Source organism: Camelina sativa, chromosome 2, assembly GCF_030686135.1.
Source record: "Camelina sativa cultivar CO46 ecotype springtype chromosome 2, ASM3068613v1".
Lineage (NCBI taxonomy): Eukaryota > Viridiplantae > Streptophyta > Magnoliopsida > Brassicales > Brassicaceae > Camelina > Camelina sativa.
The window spans coordinates 12,659,220-12,683,793 of record NC_141881.1 but is presented as its reverse complement, the minus strand read 5'-3'; the positions used below and the strand labels follow the sequence as shown (position 1 = coordinate 12,683,793).

The 24,574-nt window shown below is 37.0% G+C and overlaps 4 protein-coding genes and 1 pseudogene across 13 annotated transcripts; 3 read left to right on the top strand and 2 right to left on the bottom strand.

Moving 5' to 3' along the window:
* The first annotated feature begins 311 nt into the window (after positions 1 to 311).
* Positions 312 to 1,587, top strand: LOC104719844 (protein EXORDIUM). Its single transcript, XM_010437828.3, has one exon. It carries the CDS (start codon positions 498 to 500, stop codon positions 1,446 to 1,448), a length of 951 nt encoding a protein of 316 aa, XP_010436130.1. The 5' UTR covers positions 312 to 497; the 3' UTR covers positions 1,449 to 1,587.
* Positions 1,588 to 3,934: 2,347 nt separating this feature from the next.
* On the top strand, positions 3,935 to 6,080 carry LOC104719835 (uncharacterized). Of its 2 annotated transcripts, XM_010437819.3 has the most exons (2): positions 3,935 to 5,197; positions 5,832 to 6,080. In XM_010437819.3, exons 1-2 carry the CDS (start codon positions 4,035 to 4,037, stop codon positions 5,839 to 5,841), a joined length of 1,173 nt encoding a protein of 390 aa, XP_010436121.2. In that variant the 5' UTR covers positions 3,935 to 4,034; the 3' UTR covers positions 5,842 to 6,080. The 2 variants fall into 2 exon arrangements, with proteins under 2 accessions (XP_010436121.2, XP_087338679.1); XM_087482553.1 differs by lacking the exon at positions 5,832 to 6,080 and having other exon boundaries at positions 3,997 to 5,324.
* Positions 6,081 to 11,529: 5,449 nt separating this feature from the next.
* Positions 11,530 to 14,248, top strand: LOC104719811 (F-box protein FBW2). 8 transcript variants are annotated; one of them, XM_010437809.2, is made up of 4 exons: positions 11,895 to 12,210; positions 12,414 to 12,476; positions 12,717 to 13,027; positions 13,290 to 14,248. In XM_010437809.2, the coding sequence occupies exons 3-4, from the start codon at positions 12,717 to 12,719 to the stop codon at positions 13,930 to 13,932; spliced, it is 954 nt and encodes a 317-aa protein (XP_010436111.1). In that variant the 5' UTR covers positions 11,895 to 12,210; positions 12,414 to 12,476; the 3' UTR covers positions 13,933 to 14,248. The 8 variants fall into 8 exon arrangements, with proteins under 8 accessions (XP_019089865.1, XP_010436097.1, XP_010436111.1 ...); XM_019234312.2 differs by having other exon boundaries at positions 12,196 to 12,308; XM_019234320.2 differs by lacking the exons at positions 11,895 to 12,210; positions 12,414 to 12,476 and adding an exon at positions 11,530 to 11,835.
* A 434-nt stretch (positions 14,249 to 14,682) lies between these two features.
* Positions 14,683 to 16,365, bottom strand: LOC104719803 (putative F-box protein At1g77650 pseudogene; annotated as a pseudogene). Its single transcript, XR_015578692.1, has one exon. The product of XR_015578692.1 is annotated as a putative F-box protein At1g77650 pseudogene (transcript).
* Positions 16,366 to 20,888: 4,523 nt separating this feature from the next.
* LOC147948510 (uncharacterized) lies at positions 20,889 to 22,994 on the bottom strand. The gene is made up of 3 exons (XM_087467374.1): positions 22,510 to 22,994; positions 21,699 to 22,425; positions 20,889 to 21,470 (listed from the first exon to the last, which is right to left on the bottom strand). The coding sequence occupies exons 1-3, from the start codon at positions 22,992 to 22,994 to the stop codon at positions 20,889 to 20,891; spliced, it is 1,794 nt and encodes a 597-aa protein (XP_087323500.1).
* Between the last annotated feature and the right edge of the window lie 1,580 nt (positions 22,995 to 24,574).

Sequence of the window (24,574 nt, the reverse complement as noted above, 5' to 3'; positions counted from 1 at the left end):
CTAGGCTCCAAGAGTCTTATCCAAAATCCAAATGAAATCATATGTACCAACATATTTGCATGAGACTTGTAATTATCACATTAAAGAAAATGTGTAATTTCTAATGACAAAATAACCATTCGATAATTTAAAAAATTCGAATTTTGACATAAACCAAAAAGTTGTATGTAATATGAAAAAAGTGTAGGACTATGGTTCATTCCTTAGCTGTCAACAGTACAATGGTCCATTAACTCTTTTATCTTTTTTCTATTTTCTCTGCAACTTCTCTTTCTCTTTCGCTTTAAAGCATATCTTAACTCTTTTATCCTTCTCTCTTTTTTTTTTTTCCACCTTTATTATTTAACTCATATTCAAAATCTACCCTTCATACTTATTAAATAATCTACTCAGAGAGGCATATATATAGCCCCCATCACACTCTTTATATCTCACAAACCAATCTACACATCCAAATCCACTATTTCACAATATCCTCTCTTCTCTCTCATTTCAAAATGTATTCGTTAGTGTTTAAATTCTTTCTATTTTTGTCTCTTCTCCAAATCTGTGTCTCTGCTAGGAACTTAGCATCAGAAGAACCAAACCAGTTCAAACTACTAAAGTATCACAAAGGAGCTCTTCTCTCCGGCAAGATCTCCGTTAACCTAATCTGGTACGGAAATTTCAAACCTTCGCAAAGAGCAATCATCTCCGACTTCATCACCTCTCTCACACACACTTCTCCTCCTACGTCCAAAACTCTCCACCAACCATCCGTCGCCACGTGGTGGAAGACTACGGAGAAATACTACAAGCTTGCCGCGTCTGCTAAAAGCTCATCTCCTTCTCTCACTCTCACTCTCGGGAAACAAATCCTCGACGAGTCTTGCTCGCTTGGTAAATCTCTAACCGATGGAGACATACGTAAGCTAGCTTCAAAAGGTGACCAACGCGATGCAGTCAACGTCGTTTTGACTTCAGCTGACGTGGCCGTACAAGGATTTGGTATGAGTCGATGTGGTACTCATGGACACGCACGTGGTTTAGGTAAACGTGGCTCCAAGTTTGCTTACATTTGGGTTGGTAACTCCGAGACACAATGTCCAGGGCAATGTGCGTGGCCATTCCACGCGCCGGTGTATGGACCACAGAGTCCACCACTTGTGGCACCAAACAATGACGTGGGACTCGATGGTATGGTTATTAACTTAGCTAGTCTTTTAGCTGGAACCGCAACGAATCCTTTTGGTAATGGTTATTACCAAGGTCCACAAAACGCACCGCTTGAAGCTGCGTCTGCTTGTCCTGGCGTTTATGGTAAAGGTGCTTACCCTGGTTACGCTGGAGATTTGCTCGTGGATACTACAACGGGAGGTAGTTTTAATGCGTATGGTGCAAACGGCAGGAAGTTTTTGCTTCCTGCTTTGTATGATCCCACGTCGTCGACTTGCTCCACTATGGTCTGAGAATTAAAAGGATCCAATGTTTGGTTCTTTTGGTAGTAGAAAATAATATTCTAGTGTAATTCTTTTTTGTTTATTTTTTTGGTTACAAATTCTAGTGTAATTCAATTTATTCATTAATATTATTATCATTTTTCCCTTATTAGCTCGTATATCATTTTGACCTTTTATCTTTTAATTAGTTTAAAGATTATTTCCCACTATTGCTGATTCGAGATCTTTGTCGCTTAGACGATTATTTTAATGGAATATTCTTAGATAATTTGGCGAAACCGTTTATTTTTGTCCATGTTTCAGACAAAAAGCCAATCCAACTTGTTTAGACAGAAACAAAACAATGTAATTAAGTAAATTATCAAATTATTAAGTGACATTTAATTGGATCGTAAGAAATCAAAGCCAAAAACACTACGTATATGGAATTTATGGACTTTAAATGGATTATTTTAATACTAATAATAAGGTCCAGTTCTTAAGTTTTCATTTGGTATATTGGTAAAAAAAAAAAAAAATCCGTGCTATTCTCTTGAGTTTAAAGGTCCATTTCACATAGTATTAAGAAATAACATTGGTTGTCTTTGGTAGTGATGAAAAGAAAAAGTCTTTGTAATGTACAATTTGTTTTCTGATGTTAATTTTACAGAAATATGTATAAATAATAAAAAAATTTATTCATTTAAGGCCCTCAAAATTTAGGCACAATCATGGCCAAGATAGAACATAGAAAATGCAACAACTTGAATTTAAAGAAAAAAGGCATAGTGGTTGATGGATACTCAAAAGTCAAAAGTGTTTTCGGTGGATTTGCCCAACTTCAACTAGTGTAGGTCGCGTGATGGTCATGTGATCATCCTCCTGGGTGCATCGGTCGGTGAACGGTAGGGACGGTTTGGTAACGTACGCGCTTTTGGTCTCTTGCCGAATGTTTTAAAAATTTATCGTATCAAAAATCTTTAATGTCCCACCACCACTCATTTGTTCCTTCGTATGTAAAACGTAGCATCGTTCGTTCCCTGCCATCGCGATACACCTATGCATGCTTTGACTTTGTTAAATCAATGATTTGGTGGGTCAAGACTCAAGAGTCAAGACAATGATAAGTTACAAATACCAGTGTTGATTTGAAACAGTAATTGTAGTCTTAGAGTAAATGGAAAATCGTTTACGCGTTTTTCTTTGGTTCAACATACGAGCAATTTGTCTAGGGAAGAGTTGTACATGTTAGAGATTTACAAATCAAAACTTAAACATCTAAAAAAGACGAAACGAAGTTTACAGGAAGAATAACACGATACAATTAAATAAAGGAAATGATTATCTTATAATCAAAAGTCTCTTTTAACCACTCATGACAATCTATTAAAGCACACTTAAGTTTCAGCCATTGAAGGCATCAACAGAGTTGTTTAAAAAAAAAATATAATAATAAGAGAGGAAAAAAAAAATTCGGTACTTAAGTTGCTTAGTCATGAAACATTTCCCTTAACAAAATAGACAGATGTTATTTTTTTTATGGTTACTATTAATAAAAGATAATAAATATATATATATATATGACTATATAAATTTTACCGCATTGTTGCTGTTGGATTTGGTTTAAGTCAAATAAAGCACTTTTGAGCTCTTGTTTTAGAATTCTCGGCCTAGCTTCTATCACTTCCTGACTAATGGCATCCTATTTGTGTGATTAATCCCGAGATCAATTTTTATTTATTTATTATTTTTCATCTAAACCGATTATATTTCGTTTAATTTTGTATATCCCCACAATTTTTCAGTTACTTTTCATTTAATCTTTGCATATCCCTTTATTTTAAAATTATAAGTATGTTATTTTTTATTTAGACATTTAGATAGAAAGTAACTATAGTTATGTACTTACGTGTGGGATAATATTATTGATGATGATAAAATATCGTTAAGTTACATATACATCTTTTTTCTTGAACTATACTCGGATGGTGGAAATTTCTCTCTATGAATTTTTTTCTTGAACTACACTCACTAAAATACTAGCATTAGAAAACAACTTCACTAAATTGCATGGATAATGCATGTCCCTCGTCACATATTTTTTTATTTTAACTATATAGATTAAAATAGAAGAATTCCTCTTACATCAAAGTTTTTTTTTTCACAAAAGATACGCACTTAATTTTTTTTTTCTAAAAATACTACAAACACAAAAATTGATTTTCATAGTGTAAATTTTTTTATTTTTAGGTTTTGGTTAACAATTTTAGATATACGGTATATTTTTTAGGGTAAAGTTTAGTGTTTGGATTTAGGGATTAGTGTTAAATATTAAAACTTAGTTCAATTTGTACTATTTTTGCGGAAAAAATATTTTTGTGGTTTTTAAAAAAAAAAACTAAAATTGGCATTTTAAAATATAAATTACTAAAATATATTTGTAGATAGATATATTAAACAATTAATAACACCATATAAATCAGATTATTTATAATGTTAAATATTATGATTTTCTTGGGTTAATGAGCCGGCCCGTTCTGGCCCAATAAGGATAAATGTTTTATTAACCCTTTTACTCTCTCTCACCTGAGTTACGTCTCTGTAAACACTGCGAAAATGGAACCTCCAAAGTCCGAAAGCACGCCGGAGAAATCAACCTCCGAAGCTCCGGCCACCGTTTCCTCCGCCTTTCCTCCTTCCGGATGCTGTACTAACTGCGGCGGACCAACGATTTCCGAACCACCACCACTAGCTTCATTCCCGGAGATGTCACCACCACCGAACTACCGCCCGATCCGAGCTCCAGCCATCAATCTCCCACACAACTCTCAGGCTATCATTCTCTCTCCCGTTCCTCACGCCGAACATGTCCCCGTCGTAACTCCGCCGTATCAATTCGAGACTCCGGTCAAAAGAATCCACTCCCCCGACGATATCCGCCGATTTCAGGAATCTGCTTCTTGTAAGAACTTCCTAGGATTCGTTGTTTCGTTATCGGAATCGATCCGTGGGCAAAAGATCTCAGATCCTTGTCATATCTCACCAACCGTAGCCGCCATAGTTTCAATCCTCGAAACCTTGTTACAATGGATCGACGAGATTCCTCCTGCTCAACAATCAGCTCGATACGGCAACGTTTCGTTCAGGTCATGGCACGAACGGCTCCGTGAGAGAGGTGAATCGCTTATTCTTGAGTTTCTCCCTGAGGAATTTAAAGGATCTAGGATTGAGATTGTTCCTTACTTCTTCGATAGCTTTGGGAACTCGAGTAGGATCGATTACGGAACCGGACACGAGACTAATTTCGCGGCGTGGTTGTATTGTTTAGCTAGGATGGGGATTGTGAAGGAAGAGGATTACCATGGTTTGGTTGCTAGGGTTTTTGTTAAGTATTTGGAATTGATGAGGAAACTGCAAATGGTTTATTGCTTAGAACCAGCTGGATCCCATGGAGTTTGGGGACTTGATGATTACCATTTCTTGCCTTTTATATTTGGGAGTTCTCAGTTGATTGATCACAAGTATATGAAACCGAAGTCGATTCATAACGATGACATTCTGGAGAATTTCTCTAGTGAATACATGTACTTGTCTTGTATTGCCTTTGTGAAGAAGGTGAAGAAAGGTTTGTTCGCTGAGCATTCGCCGTTGTTGGATGATATAAGCGGTGTACCGAACTGGAAGAAGGTGAATAGCGGGTTGCTTAAGATGTATAAGGTTGAAGTCCTTGAGAAAGTTCCTATTATGCAGCATTTCCTCTTTGGCTGGCTCATCAAGTGGTATGATTCATCTTCTTCTTTCCTTTTGTCTCACTTTTAGCAGATCACTAACCTTTGGTTGTGTAATAATGGTTTGTATTGGATTATCTATCCTGAGATGAATGAATATCTAGAATGACATTTCATTTTGGTGATCTTAACCTGTGATGATTCTGAGATTTCGTAAATGGCTTGCCAAATTCAGAATAGATGATACTTCAGTGGAGTCCTAGTTTTCTGAATGATCAATGGTCTAATGGGAAGTCATAGCTTCTCGATTCTTGTTGTATGAAATTTGCTAATCCTGTTAGGTAGAAATTTTTTTAAGTTGGCAGATCGAGGTTACATAATCTGCTGACGGTTTTCTAGTTTGCGGTTACACATGTGTGATTATTAATTGGATACTTGTAGAGAATTATTTGCTAAAAACTTATGTGAATGTATCTGGTACCTCTGCACGCATCGCCATTCTCTACCCAGTGTCATTGTGTAAAAAACTGACAGCTTCTCACTAACCCCTTTTAGTTTTAGCTAAACATCTCTTGTTGAGTTCTACACAGCTGGATTGTTTTTTTTTGCTTTTTTGCGCCCTTGAATGGCAAATGTTTTAAAACATCCTCGTGGAATCTAATTGTGTAAAAAATGGTGTTGGCAGGGAAGAGTGATTTACTTAAGTGCCATACATGGAGGCAAGGACAGCGATCTTCTCATCCTTGAGGTGGCTTAACATAAAGTAGAGACGCTTTTGCTTTCTGCATGTAATCCGATACGCATGGCTTATATTTTGTAGTCTATCATGCCATCTTCTTATTGTATTCTCTGCGTTTTAGACTTCAGATTGTCTTTTTTGATGATTCTTTTCTACCTCTTATGCTTTGAAAGTATCTAATAGAGTTCAGAACCAGATCAAGAGAAAACGACAACCGAAACCATGTGGCTAAAACTTTCCTGCTTGTGATCTCACACGAGACTCTTTTAAGAAGAAAATAATATAACGGATAATTTTAATCACCCAATATCACTCAATGTTACTGACTATGTTGTTGATTCATGAGGAAAATGCATATGATCAGCATATACCTAATGACTAACAGTATTCACCCATTTCACAATCCAAAACGCAAAAGCTCAATTTTTGATAACATCTTCTCTCTGCTTCGAAATAATATCTTCTTTTTAAAATTTCATCATTTTTTTTAATTATTAATTTTCATTCATGCATATATATTAATTCATTTTGTCTAATTGAATTTTGTTCTTCATCTGAAAACAATAATAAAAATTTAATTTTGATAATAAACAAAAATTAATTTTGATTATTTGTTTGGAAAATATGGATTGAGCATAAAAAAGGTGAGAGGACAAGATTATGATGGAGCAAGTAATATGAGAGGTAAGTAAAGTTCAATGAAATCATTCATTTTTAAAGAAACTCCATCAGCATATTATGTCCATGAGGAAAATGATGAATTTTTTTCAAATAAAAAAATATTTCCGAATTAGAGAGACGAAGATATTATTAGAAATTGGATTATATATAGAAGAAACTTCCAACAAATCGGAGACCGCAAACGCGGTAAATCAATTAAATTTGAATTTACAAATGTGAGAATATTAGAAAACATAATAAAAAAATTACGACAAGTTTTGGACCATCTTAAACATTTTTGACGAATTCTCGGCGAAATATTATTTTACATTAAAAAACAATTTTAACTAATTTTTTATTTTTAAATCCAGAATTAGAAATTGTCGGAATTTTTGCGAATTTCCGACTAATACTTTTTTTTGTTGGAAATTGGTTGGAATTTTTCTGACCACCGGAATCTTTGGAAATAAAGTTGTTTTCTTGTGGTAATAACTAATAATCACTCTATTTCTATTTATTAATACTAACACACAATGCTAGTATTCATGTACAAAAGAAAGTGGTAATGAAGACAATGAGATTACACAATTTTATCAAGATTTCAAAATTTTAGATGCAGATTTTGCAGAAGTAATGATAGAGACAAAGATAAACAATGCAGATTAACAGTCTGATTCAGATGTCATGGAAGCAACTAAAATAGCAGATGGAAAAAATATAACATACATAAGAGATAATATTGCAGATATGTTGTGGAAAGATCAACATACTCAATAATAATATTTTTGCTTTATAATATTTTGGCTGGTTTTCTAATATTTATTGTTTCACTAGATTTTAGCAACAAATGTATTTTTGAACATTTTCAAACTCAAATATTTACATTTTAAGTTTTTAATAATTTTATTGTAAATAATATATGAAACTCTTTAGTTATCAGTATAAAATAAAATATAAATTTTTTAAATTATATTTATACTATTAACATTAATTAATTTTTATTTATAATATACTCCCTACGGTTTTTTACTTGTCATTTTAAAACTTTGCACACAAATTAAAAAAATAGATCAATTTTCTATTATACCCCTTCTTTAATATATTTTCTAAATTTTTTATTGGTCAAAACATTAAAATAGTTGGGATAAAATTGGTATTTTACGTGAAGTGACCTTAGTGTAGTGGCAGGAGGTAAGTCCATTTGTAGAAGGCACCATCACACCAGGGATCGAGTCCTGCTTCCTACGAATGTAGGTTTTTGGCTAATGGACCGGCCAGTTGTGATCCAATGGTTGACAAAAAAAAAATTGGTATTTTACCAAACATATGCATTGGAAATCTAAAACAACAAGTATTGGAAAACAAAATTTTACTCTAAAATGACAACTAAAAAAACTAGAGGGAGTATTAATTTTAATTATATATGAACTGCTTGTTCTACTTTTTACCAATCAAGAAATTATATAGCAACACATAGTTATTTTTTTCACCACTTATAAATTATCTGCACCATTTATTCTGCAACTACAAAAAGGTTCTTTTACATCAATTAACTAGCATCACCAATATAAATGATATTAGTTTAAATTAAATTTTAGCAAATGATACAAAATAAATAATTTAACATCAAATGTAATAAATGATGTATTAATTAATTTGTTTAGCGTCAGTTCAATCAAATTGATATAAATTTGGATTAGACTAGCATACAAACAACACTAGATCCACTTGTCTTGCGCTGCTCGATCCGTTTTTCCCATTCGTAGCTTTTGTCATCTCTTAGTTTTATTTATTATGATGGAAAAGATTAGCGTTTAGAAGAATGAGTTTTATTTTTCTTTTTTTTTTAAGAAGGAAAAGGTTATTGTGTTACGTGTGAGATGATCAGATGAATGTGTGCTATATAACAAAGCGTTTTTTTTTTCAAAAAATAAATGATTTAACAATATCAATTTTAATGAGTTGTCCATGTAGGCTAGAATTGAAAATTATTTTCTTTATGAAAAAACTAAATAAATAATGAGATAATTCTATCTAAAGTTAATTAAATAAATACCACAATTCTAAAAGTTATTTAAGAGAATAGCACAACAATTTTTTTTAATAGGAGAATACCATGGGACTCACGTTTTTTGGGAGTAAAAAGACAAAATCACCTTTTTCTTATTTTATTGTAATGTAGAAATGAAAGATTACGTTAAATTTTTTAAAATAGCATGTAATATTTATATTTTACATCTTATTTATGAACCCAAACTGACATATAATTTCGTTCTAATTGTAAAATCTAAACCCTAACCATCTCATTTGTGAACCCAAACCGATATATAATTTCGTTCTAATTGTAAAATTTAAACTCTAACCATCTTATTTGTGAACCCAAACCGACATATAATTTCGTTCTAATTGTAAAATCTAAACCCTAACCATCTTATTTGTAAACCCAAACCGACATATAATTTCGTTCTAATTGTAAAATCTAAACCTTAACAATCTAATTTGTGAACCCAAACCGACATATAATTTCGTTTTAATTGTAAACTTTAAACCCTAACTATTTTATTTGTGAACCCAAACTGATATATAATTTCATTCAAAAAATAAAAATAACATGATATTTAAACAAATAACATGTAATATATGTAATGGGTATAAAAGTAATTGTATATGAAGAGAGAATAGATTGTGGGTCCCATGGTAGTTTGTTAAATACTTTCCATTTTTATGGTATGTAGTGCATATACTCTTCTATCTATGTATAATATAAACTGTATACATATTTAGGACTGCATTAATATTATTAGTGGTGTTACCGATGTATATATCTTACAGTACTCATAGTCATAGATGGGTGTGCACTTTTGAACTTTTGAACATAGTTTTTGAAAAAACTTGTACTCCCACTGTTCCAAATTATAAGATTTTTGGACTAAAAACACAAAGATTAAAAATAATAAATATTGTATCATTTAACTAAATTCAACCAATAGAAAAAATACTGCAGAATTTAAATGGTCAAAAATTATTAAATTAATACAAAAGTGTATAGAAACTTAAAAGACTCTTATAAACTGGAACAAAGAAAAAAACCTAAAAGATTTTATATATTGGAACAGAGGAAATGTAATTTTGTTTTCTCCACATAATTTCGTCTAATAAACGAAAATCCAAACTTAAATACTTGTACAATTCAGTATAAAGCTTCACAAAAAAGCCGGCAAAACTAAATGTCCCTCCAATATAAAAATCTTAATTTTATTTTTGTGTTCGTGTTAGAAATTTGATCGACTTTTTTACATACTTCTTGTTTCTAGAAAATCATAAAGAAGAGTAACTCTCTTTGAAACTGAACAATGTTATTAGTAGTCCTACCACTAGAAGTTTAGTTTTTAAAAAATCTCTTTACAACGTGACATTATGTTGCATGTCTGACATGCTCGTATATAAAGGAAGTTTTGTTATTGCATCATGAAACTATAGTCAAAAAACATTTGTGAAAATTTTCTTGTAAACAATATAAATCTGTATCTAGATGTGCATTACGTTTTTATAAGTGAAGCATGGTGAAGATAACTGTCACAAAGAGTGAAGTCGATTTGACATCTCCAACTAATTTTACCTTAACCTTCACTAAAAAGGCAACAAAAAAACTAAAAAACAAATTATATTAAGGTTTTTTTTTTTTGGTCGACAATCTTTCGTTAAAACCCAAACCGGACAAAGATATAGTGGTAGTACAGGTCCAACAACATAAAAGCTCATCAAAAATCCGACAACATAAGATTACACTGGCCTAAAATGGACACGTGTAATACCATGTGTTTCGCGCAAGTTGGGAGGTGGAAGATGCAATCAACTTGTCACCAACTCATTCTCGACTCGTCACCGCCATGGCTAACCGTCGATCAATCCAGATTAGATTCTCTAAAATCAGCTACTTCATTGGAATCACCACCCTAACTCTTTTTTACAGAATTCTCCGGATGTATATAAATAGAGATCCAAAAACCAACAAAGTTGAACCGCCAAGAAAAGATGACAATGCAAGAGGTTTTAGACCCAGCAGCAAAACACGCTTTCCTGAATCTGTCTTCACCAGCCATCAAGTTTCCAAACATCACGATCTACAAACAAAGAAAAAGAACCTTCATCCTAAGCCGATTACGGCACCAGTAGGGTATGAAGGATTTATCCTTTCTTGCAAGGAAATCGAGCAGTTGATAATCTTTTGAACCTTGATTTTTACACTCGCGTTTATCTCCTTCACTTGAAGAGATTTAGTTACTGCAAAAGGTTTAAAACCAAACAAAATAAAAGAACATAGCCAAAACAGCTAAAAAGAAACTCGTACATAGACGAGAGAAATGATCCAGACTAAACCGGATAATATATTACATAAAAAAAACTAGATTAAAATTGAAGAGAGTCCGATTTTAATCGAAAGAAAAATTTTCTCTCTCTGAAAGATGCGAGAGAGATAAGAGAGAAAATTTATTTTAAATTTATTATTCTTTTTTGCATATAGTTCTTCAAAATAATTCCCTTTCTGGCTATTTTTTTTTTTGGGATTGGGATTTGCAGTTTACAATATTATATATTAACTGTCACAAAATTGTAAATCTTAATGATATTTATGCAATGACATTGTTTTGAATCAGACTTTTTTGATTTGCGAAAAGTCTCAACTTCACCGGACCAGATTCTGGTTCGTGAAAATTACACATCTGTGTTCGAAATGGGCTTTTGATTCTCGTATTGATCACGCTTTTACTCTTTTGGTCCTAAAACACTTTTTCTCAGCTTAGATTGTGTCTGAATTTAATTTAGGATTTAACAAGTCAACAAGTCAACGTCGGTAGAGACCACAACAACATCTACGAACACGTGTACACTTATCTTCCATAGTTCCATTGTACTCACCGGCACGTACCGGTAGTTTCACCTACAAGTAAAACTCATCCATTGCTTCAATAATGTCAAAAATGTCACACATTTACACATAGATACACTAGGTCACAGTAATACCCAAATTCCACGGCACCTATTTGCCATCAAAATCAATAAACTAAAAAAGATCAAAACTTTATCACTACTAGTTTTATTGCGTTTTCCCGAGAGAGACGTAAGAAGAAAAACAAAATCAAAACCTTTAACTTTTTTCTTTCTAATAACTCTCTTTTTGGTTGGAGAATTTTACATTAATGTTTTGTAGATTCTCTGATCAGAATCGTGTAAAAAAAGGGATTCTCTTTTTTTTGTTTGTTTCTAACTTACTTATTGAAGAATTAAAGTAAGTAAAATTAAAGTAAATAGTTTCTTGTTTATTCTGTTTCCTTCCATTAAAATGGTGCTACAACATTGTACAATTCTACTGTTTTTAAAAACAATAATTGATTTATTATTCTTGGAGGGACCCTTTTGTTGTCATAGAATTTACTCGCTGCGTTTTTTTACTGTTGTTGCTTTGTTCTTGTTGTTTGGTTGTTTAATTCTTGATGCTTTCTCTCTCGTTAGGTGAAGAAGTGTAGATCTCTCTCTCTCTCTCCCTCCCTCTCTCTCTCTCTCTTTCTCTTTCTCTTTCTCTTTCTCTATCTCTTACTCTCTTTCTTGCCTGACCAAGTTTTTGTGGTGAATATTGAAGAAAAGTTTTGGAGCTATTTTTCTGGTGAATAAAAGTTTGGTTTTATTATCTTTTTTCTTCTTCTGAATTTGTCTTTGTTTGCTTAGTTTTGAGTTATCAGTTCACTTGTTGATTGTTTTTGGGTCTGTAAAAGTGGTTTCTTTTTTACTTCTTTTAGTATCTTTCTTTCCAATTCTAGTAACTTCACTGGTTCTTGAACCCTCTTTCAACTTTTCTTTTGTTTTCAGATCTCTCTCTGTGTTTTCTGATCTTTCTGCAGTGTGAGCTTCTGAGTTTAAACTAAAGAACAAGTTAGTCTTGATTGTACTTTCAAAAGATTTGGAATTTAATCTTGTTTGCTTTTTCCATACTTGTGTATTCTTGCTCTTAGACGACTTTGGTTGTCGTTTTGTGGATCTTTGAGTTTACTTCATTTGTTTATCATCACTCATGGATCTTGATAGAAAAAGATGATTTTTTTTTTGTGATTGTTTGATAAGATAGAGTTTTTAGATTCATAGATTTGATCATTTCGTGTATTGTTTTTGTAGATGGAAGAAGATTGCGAGTTTAGGCATTGGGATGAGTTAATCCCAGATGCTCTTGGTTTAATCTTTAGCCACTTACCTCTTCAAGAAGTTCTAACAGTGGTGCCTAGAGTTTGCAAAGCATGGAACAGAGCTGTTACTGGACCTTATTGTTGGCAAGAGATTGACATTGAGCTGTGGAGTAACCGTTGTCACCAGTCTGATCAACTTGATCGGATGCTTGAGATGTTGATCCCTAGGAGCTCTGGTTCTTTGCGAAAACTCTCCGTCACTGGCCTTCGAAATGACTCTATCTTCTCCTTCATTGCACAACAGTGAGTTGCTTTTTCATGAGTTTCCCCTGTTTCTTATGTATCATGATCAAATTGAGAAGAAGCTTTAAGTGGTTATTAGGTGTAATCTAGGTTTTTGTGTTATATTATCTGAATCTGAGTCTTGGATCTGTCTTTTTTTGTGGTCTATTTAGTTGAGATTGGATCTGTCTTTGGATGAGATTGAAGCAACATGGCTTTTGTATCTATCATTTTCTGACTAACTCTTTTACATGTTTCCTTGTATTTTTTTTTTTTTTGTCAGTGCTGGTTCGCTTAAAACGTTGAAGGTGCCGAGAAGTAGTCTGACCAATTCGGGTGTGGTAAGCGTAGCTGAAAAGCTTTCATCTCTCACTTTCTTGGACTTGAGCTACTGCTGCAAAGTAGGTGCAGAGGCGATACAAGCCATAGGCAAACACTGTAAATCCCTGAGAGAGTTTTGCAGAAACATGCATCCATTGGACGTAGCTAACGTTGTCTCTCACGACGATGAAGCTTATGCAATCGCCAACACAATGCCAAAGCTGAAGCGGCTAGAGATCGCATACCACCGAGTCAGCACAGAAGGAGTACTCAAGATCTTGTCTTGCTGCATCTTTCTTGAGTTCTTGGAACTTAGAGGTTGTTGGGACGTGCAGCTCGACAACAAGTTCTTCAAAGACAAGTTTCCAGATATGAAAGTGTTGGGTCCACGCGTGATCGGATTCTATGAGATGATAAATGATTGGGAGGATTGCTGCTCAGATTACTTGTCAGATGGGTCTGATTACTTGGCTTGGGAGTTTCTTGAAGATGGTGTAATGGGAGAGTTCTATGAAGATGAGTTTGAGCATGGTTGGGATGATAATTTTTATGCGGACAACGCAATTTTAGACATGGAACCGCATATTTGGCCGCCATCTCCATGAATCAGGTCTTGTTAATGTTCGAAGTCTCTACCTAAAAGTTGCTTCTACTAGGAATGGTTTTAGCCTCTTATGTGTCTTGATCTATGTATGCTGCTTGAACTTGTGTGGCTTCTTTGTGTTATTCTAATTTAAACCGGGCTGGTTCATGGCTTTAATCTCTCTTTACTTAGATTCGTTTAGAATCAGTCTTATATATGTTTTGTGTGTATGTATAGAATTGGAGATGTCAAGTTGATGTATAAGAAACAAAAAGTAGTGAAGTAAAAAGGACAAGCTATTGAGGAAGAATTCAAATGAGATGGGGTCACTTTATCTATCTGTCATTTTGTGTAGTGTCGTGTCTTTTCTTCATTTAAGTCTCGGTCTGTTTTTATTTTTGTTACTTTTTGTCAAAGTTTCACACTTCAGTAAAATTGAAAGCAAGATCAAAGTTATCAAGTTGATCAATCATTAACCAATAACTCAACTTTATTGGCATAGTTTGCTAGCTTCTAAGGCCTTTGGTTCTGAATGTAGTCCTAAAAACTTGTTGGTGTTGAGATCCAAAATCCATGCCATAAGTAAACGATTGAAACCATTTAAAAAGAAGTATTAATTAGGTTCTTTATCATTTACTAACACCACTCTTAAACATTTACTGTCAGTAGGTCACAAGGACGGAAGACAACTTATAGATTAAATCTTCTTATCTAAATTGTGATGCATTAAGTCTAGATCCGCTATTTCTTACACCGACACAAACCACTGTGATTGTTGAAACATCTTATATAAACAGAAGTGTACGGGTTCATAACAATATTACACTACATTCTTCCCAAAGGAAACCGCACATACACACGCATACATGTGAATGAAAGAAGCCTAATTTTGAGATTTTGATTCTACAGGACTACACCCTAAGTCCCTAACTAGAAAGAATAATCAAACTGCTTTGAGCCTATGTAATCGTTAAAATATAAATAGAAGTGCAAAAGTTGAATCCAGCATAGCGGAACACAAAAAATAACAACAGAAAGACCAAAAACGAAGTTTACAACATGCATGAGATCTAATGAGCCTCTCTTTTTTGATGTGTATCTCTTCATCTTATTATGGAACCGGAACCAAACTTGGAACGTAAACAAAGTTGGAAACACAAGGGTTACCTCTTCTACAGCGTTGTCTTGTCTCAACTTGTTTTTCAATCCCACCCGGACCAAGTTCGTAAAACCTGGTACAAGCATAACCATCTCGTACATCCTCATCACACCACAACACGATAGAATTGGTCTTGTGGATAAAGAATGTCGGAACATACCCGTATCTGAAGAAACGGGGATTTAAAATCGGAAGACCAGGGCAAGCCACACTAAGATACTTACTCCATGAGACAATCCCATCAGTCACTTTGTTTGTAACCCACACCTCAATCTCCCTTGTTTCGTCTCCAACACGTTGACGAAACAAAGAAAGCCTATCTCCTCTGAAACCTGAAAAGACTTCTGTATCACAAATCCAATCTCTATCAGCACTAATCCTATACTCAAAGGGAAACGAACATATGGGCTTGAATGTCTCCTTGGAAAAATCGAAACTCTGGATGAAGGTTTCAAGATTCCTCCTATCAACCCTCTTTAAAGCAATCCAATACATATTTCCATTCATAGACAAATGTTGCTTGGGTGCAGGATATAAAAATCCCATTCCAAATTAGCAGAAAAGGCTCTCCAGAGTTTAGACTTGAAGTCATATATCTCATATTCCAAAAATACCAAACTCCTACGACCAATTCTCAAAATCTTGTAGCTGTGATCATTGTCGTATCCAAAACGGTATATATCTATGAGTTATATAGTGAGACCTGGATTCAACAAACTTGAGTTGGCCCAAAACAGGATTCCACACTGCAACGTTGTGGTAATCTAGCCTTCTTCCAGCGTCCCATTTGCATAGCAATACCATCGCATGTGAATAACAGACATGTTCATACAACTAAACTTGGCCGGAAGTGGTAGACGTAAGATATCTAGGGTCGTTGGATTTCAACCTTATCAACACAAATTCGCATCATTCGTTCCTGGGAGAGGTGCAAGTGGTTGTAGATGAATCTCTTGTCGTTGCAGAGAGCGTACCATTCTTTACAGGTCGTTTTGCAACGTATCAGCGATTCGATTGGAGCCTTGGAGAAGATGTCTTCTACTACATCAAGAGGTAGCGGCGATGAAGAAGCCATCGGGAACCCTTTGGACTCTTTCTCTGCAAGGAGGGATTGTTTGTGGCGTAGAGCAACTAACACCCCAAATCCACATATGTACATTTCTTATTGTGCTAATCAAAGCCCCATTAGGAGATAAGCCCGTGAAGTGGGAAGTGGCGGACCGTACGTATCCACGGAGATGGCGAGGCAGTGATGAGTCCATCAGTTATATATAGAGAGAGAGAGAACCATGATGAGAGGAGAGATAGATCGAGATGTGTGGAGAGGAGAGAGATTAGAGAAGGAGATGGCACGGGGGTTGTGGGTGACTGAAGTTGGGCCGGACCAAATAAGGGAAGTGTCGACCGACACTCTTTAAGTGGTGTCGATCGACACCGTTGAAAAAGAGAGAATCGCCACTAAAACCCTCGAGCCATCTCACTTGTTCTTCATTCCTCCAAACCGACGAGAATCTACAAAGCTTCATAACTTTTCCAATACTGATCCGTTTTGAGTGATTCCAAGCTCTATCCCACTCGATTTCGAGCCCTCTTTCCGGATCCGCTGTCACTTTCTCGATTTGAAGCGATGGCACCGAAGAAAAAGCCCAGAACCGCCGACGGCGAAGTTTCAACTTCTCACCAAACCCGCCGTCCACCTCCGTCAGCCCCGGCGACTGCTGCTCCGCCTCCGCGGCCTCCGACAAGACCTCCGTCTCCTCTATCTGATCCCATCCAGCCAAGATTCCCATGGCCAAAGGAGGAAGGTAAACCGATTCCCACACAAAGAAAATGGCCCAATAACAAGTTTGTTGAGCTTGGGAAGTCTGAATTCATCAACAGGGCAATGGATGATTGGAGAGACTATGAGATATTGCTGTATAATGCTTGGTTAAATATTGTCATTGAGCCTACAAAGTTTGTTGATACTGCTGTTCTTCGTAGAATGAGCATTTATGATGAAGTTTTAGGATTGATAGATAAGATGCATATAGTAACCATCTGTACTAAGCAGTATGACCTTTATCCGGATTTAGTGTGGCAATTTATGGTTTCAGTTAGGATTACTTATCGCAATGAGCAGACACCAGAAGCATTTGGGAGTGAATTGTATTTCTTCATTAATGGAGTACCTTGTAGTATAACTTTTACTGAGCTTTGTGATTGCTTTGGCTAGATCTATTGGTATCAGCCAGTTGTTTTACCTAAGCATTATGAGGATCTCTCTACTTTGTGGTCTTACATAGGACTTAGAGAGTATGATTCCAAGAAAATGCTTCAGACAGAGGTCTGCCATCCCGCGCTTAAGTATATTCTTCGAGCTCTTGGTACCACTTTTCAGTGTAAGATGGAGCCTAACACGATGAGAGCAGCAGAGCTCTACTTTTTGAGTGTTGGTGTTGGCAGCTTGATTCCTTCTCTGTCTCTTGATGAGCGTTGTGACCCTATGTGCCTCAACTTTGGGGCTATTTTCGCCTGCCACTTGGTTGATCTGCAGACCAAGCCATTTCTGGGTACTAGCACTAAGACAGAGAGTGTAGGGAGCCTTATCACTGCTATTCTTCAGTTCATGGAGATCCCTTTTGATGGTTACAGCGTTGTCACTAAGAGAGTTCTCATGGATGAGAAGTATCTGAAGAGTACACATTGGCTGAAACCTGGTTTATTGTGGAGGTTTGTTGATGAAGCAGGGGAGCACTTTATTCGCCTTCTGCGACCTGATCTTACTACCATTGGTAGTGATCCTGAGCAGTTACGTTTTCTCCCTTCTGCTGATGACTATGTTGCTTGTCCTCTTTCCCGTCGCCATCGCACTCTGCGGACTGCTACTGCTGCTGCACCTGCTACTAACCCTGCTGGGGGTTTGAGATTGGTTCTTCTTCTGGGACTGTGCCACTTGAGTTTCCAGAGCCACCGCAGGATCCTGCTACTATGGACCAGGGAGCTCATCAGGCGTATGTGGTTTCTTCTTTGCGTGCCATCTGGAATGGCATGACTCGGTTGTCTCAGTGTGGCTGCCTTCGTCCTACCAGGCGCATATCACCTTCTCCATCTTCACCACCTGCTGATCCCGTCTCTGATGATGATGCTCCTCCTGCTGATGCTTAGCTTCTGATCATGGTTTTCTTTATCTTTTTCTCTTTTTAGGATTGAGTCATTTTTATTCTTGCAAGAATAATGACTCATGGTTTACTCATTGCAAGAATAAAAATGACTCAATCCTAAAAAGAGAAAAAGATAAAGAAAACCATGATCAGAAGCTAAGCATCAGCAGGAGGAGCATCTTCATCAGAGACGGGATCAACAGGTGGTGAAGATGGAGAAGGTGATCTGCGCCTGGTAGGACAAAGACAGCCACACTGAGACAACCGAGTCATGCCATTCCAGATGGCACGCAAAGTAGGAAACCACATACGCCTGATGAGCTCCCTGGTCCATAGTAGCAGGATCCTGCGGTGGCTCTGGAAACTCAAGTGGCACAGTCCCAGAAGAAGAACCAATCTCAAAACCCCCAGCAGGGTTAGTAGCAGGTGCAGCAGCAGTAGCAGTCCGCGGAGTGCGATGGCGACGGGAAAGAGGACAAGCAACATAGTCATCAGCAGAAGGGAGAAAACGTAACTGCTCAGGATCACTACCAATGGTAGTAAGATCAGGTCGCGGAAGGCGAATAAAGTGCTCCTCTGCTTCATCAACAAACCTCCACAATAAACCAGGTTTCAGCCAATGTGTACTCTTCAGATACTTCTCATCCATGAGAACTCTCTTAGTGACAACGCTGTAACCATCAAAAGGGATCTCCATGAACTGAAGAATAGCAGTGATAAGGCTCCCTACACTCTCTGTCTTAGTGCTAGTACCCAGAAATGGCTTGGTCTGCAGATCAACCAAGTGGCAGGCGAAAATAGCCCCAAAGTTGAGGCACATAGGGTCACAACGCTCATCAAGAGACAGAGAAGGAATCAAGCTGCCAACACCAACACTCAAAAAGTAGAGCTCTGCTGCTCTCATCGTGTTAGGCTCCATCTTACACTGAAAAGTGGTACCAAGAGCTCGAAGAATATACTTAAGCGCGGGATGGCAGACCTCTGTCTGAAGCATTTTCTTGGAATCATACTCTCTAAGTCCTATGTAAGACCACAAAGTAGAGAGATCCTCATAATGCTTAGGCAAAACAACTGGCTGATACCAATAGATCTAGCCAAAGCAATCACAAAGCTCAGTAAAAGTTATACTACAAGGTACTCCGTTAATGAAGAAATACAATTCACTCCCAAATGCTTCTGGTGTCTGCTCATTGCGATAAGTAATCCTAACTGAAACCATAAATTGCCACACTAAATCCGGATAAAGGTCATACTGCTTAGTACAGATGGTTACTATATGCATCTTATCTATCAATCCTAAAACTTCATCATAAATGCTCATTCTACGAAGAACAGCAGTATCAACAAACTTTGTAGGCTCAATGACAATATTTAACCAAGCATTATACAGCAATATCTCATAGTCTTCCCAATCATCCAGTGGTCAATTGATGAATTCAGGCTTCCCAAGCTCAACAAGCTTGTTATTGGGCCATTCTCTTTGTGTGGGAATCGGTTTACCTTCCTCCTTTGGCCATGGGAATCTTGGCTGGATGGGATCAGGTAGAGGAGACGGAGGTCTCTTCGGAGGTCGCGGAGGCGGAGCAGCAGTCGCCGGGGCTGACGGAGGTGGACGGCGGGTTTGGTGAGAAGTTGAAGCTTCGCCGTCGGCGGTTCTGGGCTTTTTCTTTGGTGCCATCGCTTCAAATCGAGAAAGTGACAGCGGATCCGGAAAGAGGGCTCGAAATCGAGTGGGATAGAGCTTGGAATCACTCAAAACGGATCAATATCGGAAAAGTTATGAAGCTTTGTAGATTCTCGTCGGTTTGGAAGTGTTTAAGAAAGCGCTAGGCGATATGTGGGCGGTGACCCAGCGCCTAGTGCCTAGAATGACTAGTCGGGGTTTAGGCGTTTTAAGGCGGTTTAGGCGTTTACATTAAAAAACATTATATATATGATATTATATATAAAATTATGTCAAAAATATATTAGAATAAATAAATAATAATAATTTATAAACTAAAATTAGTAAAAATACATTTATTTGATTTTGATTAATAACATATGAACATTTATAAATATGTATATGAATATAAAACTTAAAAATTTAATTATATTTAGTTAAAAATAAAAATATATATTAAAATAATATTATGTAATTTTTATGCGGTCTAAGCGGTCGTCTAGGCATCTGCTGAGCGCCTAGCGCCTAGACGGCGCCTAGGCGGCCGCCTAGCCCGCTTTCTTGAACACTTTGGAGGAATGAAGAACAAGTGAGACGGCTCGAGGGTTTTAGTCGCGATTCTCTCTTTTTCAACGGTGTCGATCGACACCACTTAAAGAGTGTCGGTCGACACTGCCCTTATTTGGTCCGGCCCAACTTCAGTCAAAGCCCAGTAAGCTTAAAACCCAGATAAATCAAACCCGACGGCCCCCTTTTATTTTTCTCGTCTCTGGTCCATCAATAGTGTCGACTGACACCCAGGTGGTGTCGGTTGATGCTTTGCTCTGATCAATGGTATCATAATTTTCCATTCGTTTTTTATTTTATTTTTCCTGAAAAAAATGAAAACTCAAAACCAAAAATTAATAAGTTAGTAATCCTAAAAGAAAAAAATTCAAAATAATTAATTCCTACTAGTGGGTTGCCTCCCACTCAGCGCTTGTTTTAAGTCATTAGCTTGACTTGACAACGGATTAGGCAGAGGGTGCATCATCCAAACGCACAATGTGTCCGTCTGGTATCTCAACTTTCGCCCAATAGTGTTTCACCCTTTGGCCATTAACAGTGAATTTCTCTCCTTTGGAGTTCAACAGCACAATAGCTTCATATGGTCTAACTTCTTGAACAGTAAAAGGACCAGACCAGCGGGAACACAACTTTCCAGGAAACAACTTCAAACGAGAATTGTAGAGGAGTACATGATCATTGGGCTCAAAATGTCTGGAGATGATCTTCTTATCATGATAAGCCTTGGTTCTCTCCTTGTACAGCTTTGAATTCTCAAATGCATGAAAACGCAGCTCATCCAACTCATTCAACTGTACCAATCTTCTCTCTGAAGCTGTCTTGACATCAAAATTCATCAATTTAACTGCCCAAGCTGCTTTGTGCTCTAACTCCACTGGTAGATGACATGCTTTCCCATAAAGTAGATGGAATGGGGTAGTGCCGAGTGGTGTCTTATATGCAGTTCTGTAGGCCCAAAGTGCATCATCAAGCTTCATAGCCCAATCCTTCTTTTTAACACCCACTGTTTTCCCTAGAATCTCCTTAATCTGCATGTTGGAAACCTCAACTTATCCACTAGTCTGAGGATGATATGGACTAGCTACTCTATGTTGAACACCATACTTTTTCAGCAGCTTCTCAAACACTTTATTGATAAAGTGTTTACCTCCATCACTGATGACAATTCTAGGAACTCCAAACCGTGGAAAGATAATGGTCTTAAACAGCTTAAGTCACCAAAACATTGTTGGCCACCAAAACCCAGCTTGTAGAACCTTAGACACTATCTTTAAAGTAGCAAAATGTCGAACATAATCCAACCCATGGTAGTGAAATAGAACATCAGGAACCTCAGTCTCAGCTAGACATTTTCGGTAAACACCATCACTACAATGCTTATACAAATAAGGCTCATCCCAATAATATCTCTTAAGCTCTCTCAAGAACCTCTTCTTATGATAGCCTGTGAATTTATCTGGTTCTACCTCTGCAGCAAGATAATTGGCAATATCAGCATACCAAGGTTGATTGGAGCTAGCCACATCAGCTAAATCTCTATCATTTGACCAATCTGTTTCGGAAAGACAAGGGTGTCGATCGATGCTAGTATGGTGTCGATCGACATCATCTCCATCCGAAGACAAAACCTTCGATTCATCAGTCTGAAACCCAATATCCACAAAATAAACATGCTCTTCAGGTAGACAGTCACGAATTGGGACATCATCATCAATTCTAATCTTGGACAAGTGATCAGCAACACCATTCTCTATCCCCTTCTTATCCCTCACTTCAATGTCAAAGTCTTGTAGAAGAAGAATCCATCTCAAAAGTCTAGGCTTAGCATCCTTCTTCTGCATCAAGTACTTTAATGCAGCATGATCAGTATGAACAATGAATTTTGAACCAACCAGATAAGAACTTAATTTCTCAAAAGCAAACACCACATCCAACAACTCCTTCTCTGTTTTTGCATAATTCCTTTGTGCTTCATCAAGCGTCCTGCTTGCATAATAGATTGCATGAAGCTTCTTATCTTTTCTTTGTCCTAGCACTGCTCCCACTGCAAAGTCACTAGCATCACACATTACTTCAAATGATAGATCCCAATCTGGTGGCTGAACAATAGGTGCACTCACAAGCACTTGCTTAATCCTCTCAAAGGCTATGCGGCACTCATCAGTGAATTCAAACTTGACATCTTTACACAACAAAGCAGAAAGTGGTCTTTCTATCTTGCTAAAATCCTTGATAAAACGCCTATAGAATCCTGCATGTCCAAGAAAACTCCTCACTGCCTTCACATTCTCTGGTAGTTGAAGACATGTCATCACCTCTATCTTAGCACGGTCAACTTCTATTCCAGCTTCTGAAACCTTGTGGCCAAGCACTATGCCATCTCTAACCATAAAATGATATTTTTCCCAATCAAGCACTAGATGCTTCTCTTCACACCTTGCTAGCACCTTACAGAGATTATCCAAACAGCTTTTGAATGAAGATCCATAAACTGAAAAATCATCCATGAACATCTCCATATAATCTTCAATCATATCAGTGAAGATAGACATCATGCATCTTTGAAATGTCGCAGGAGCATTACAGAGACCAAAAAGCATTCTGCGGTAGGCAAAGGTACTATAGGGACAAGTGAAGGTGGTCTTCTCTTGGTCATCATGATGAATGGAAGAATCCTGAATAACCATCCAAAAAGCAGTAGTATGGATGATTAGCTAACCTCTCCAGCATCTGGTCAATGAAAGGAAGTGGGAAGTGATCTTTCCTTGTTGCAACATTCAGGTTCCTATAGTCTATGAACATCCGATGACTAGTGACTATCCTTGTAGGGATCAGCCCATTCTTGTCATTCTTCACCACTGTGACTCCGCCCCTTCTTAGAAACAACATGTACCAGACTAACCCAATTGCTGTAAGATATTGGATAGATGATCCCACCATTCAGCAGCTTCATAATCTCTTTCTTGACAATATCTTGCAAATTTGGATTCAGCCTCCTCTGATGCTAAATAGATGTCTTAGCTCCTTCCTCAAGATGAATCCTATGCATACACAAGTCTGGAGAGATTCCTGCAATATCATCAAGAGAATAGCCAAGAGCCTTGCAAAACTTGCGCAACTTGCTTAGCAATAAAGTGAGCTCTGCATTGTTCAAGGAAGCACTAACAATAACATGATAAGAAGAGTTCTCACCTAGAAATGCATAACTTAAACCTGCAGGAAGTGGCTTGAGATCAAGCTTTGGAGCTTTCTCAAGACTCTAATCAGAAAATTTTGCAGCATGTGAAGAAGTACTAACCAATTCCTCTTCTGCAACCAGCTTCTTCACTTGTTCATTAGCATCAAGTAGCTTGACATACCCAACAGAAATGTCATCTAGATGCTTAGCTTCTTCAGCAGAAGCAACCAATGCTCTCTCTAGTGGATCCTCAGGATGTAGCTCCTGGAATATCTATTCAGCCAGATTAGACAATGTGTCTACATAGAATGTCTGACCATCAATGGTTGGCCTCTTAACCAGCTTCTCCATGTCAAAGCGCATTTGTAAATCACCAACATTAAGACCAATATGACCCTTCTTGACATCAACAATAGCTCCAGCAGTGGCTAAGAATGATCATCCGAGAATAAGAGGGTCCTTGGGTTCCTCCTCATACTTTAATACCACAAAATCAGCAGGTATCAAGCACTCACCAATCTTAATTGGAACATCTTCAAGAATACCATATGGAATACGAACGGACCGATCAACAAGGATGAGAGTGAGCTTAGTAGGCTGGAAGTCTGTCACTCCCAGGCTGAGTGCTACTGATCTTGGCATTAGGTTGACAGTAGAACCAAGATCACACAAAGATCTAGCAAATATGTCAGTGAAGATAGTACAATCAAGAACAAAGCTCCCTGGATCAGGAAGTTTTTCTGGGATCTTGTTCTGAATGATGGCACTGACTTGGGCTGATATCATCATAACTCCCTGCTTAGCATTCAAATCCTTGGTTACCATCCTCTTGACATATCTTCTAAGCATTGGAGAAATCTTAACAACATCAACCAAAGGTAACTCAATAATAAGCTTATCCATCATGGCCTTGCATTTAGCATCATCTAGCTCTTGTTTAGACTTCCTTGGATT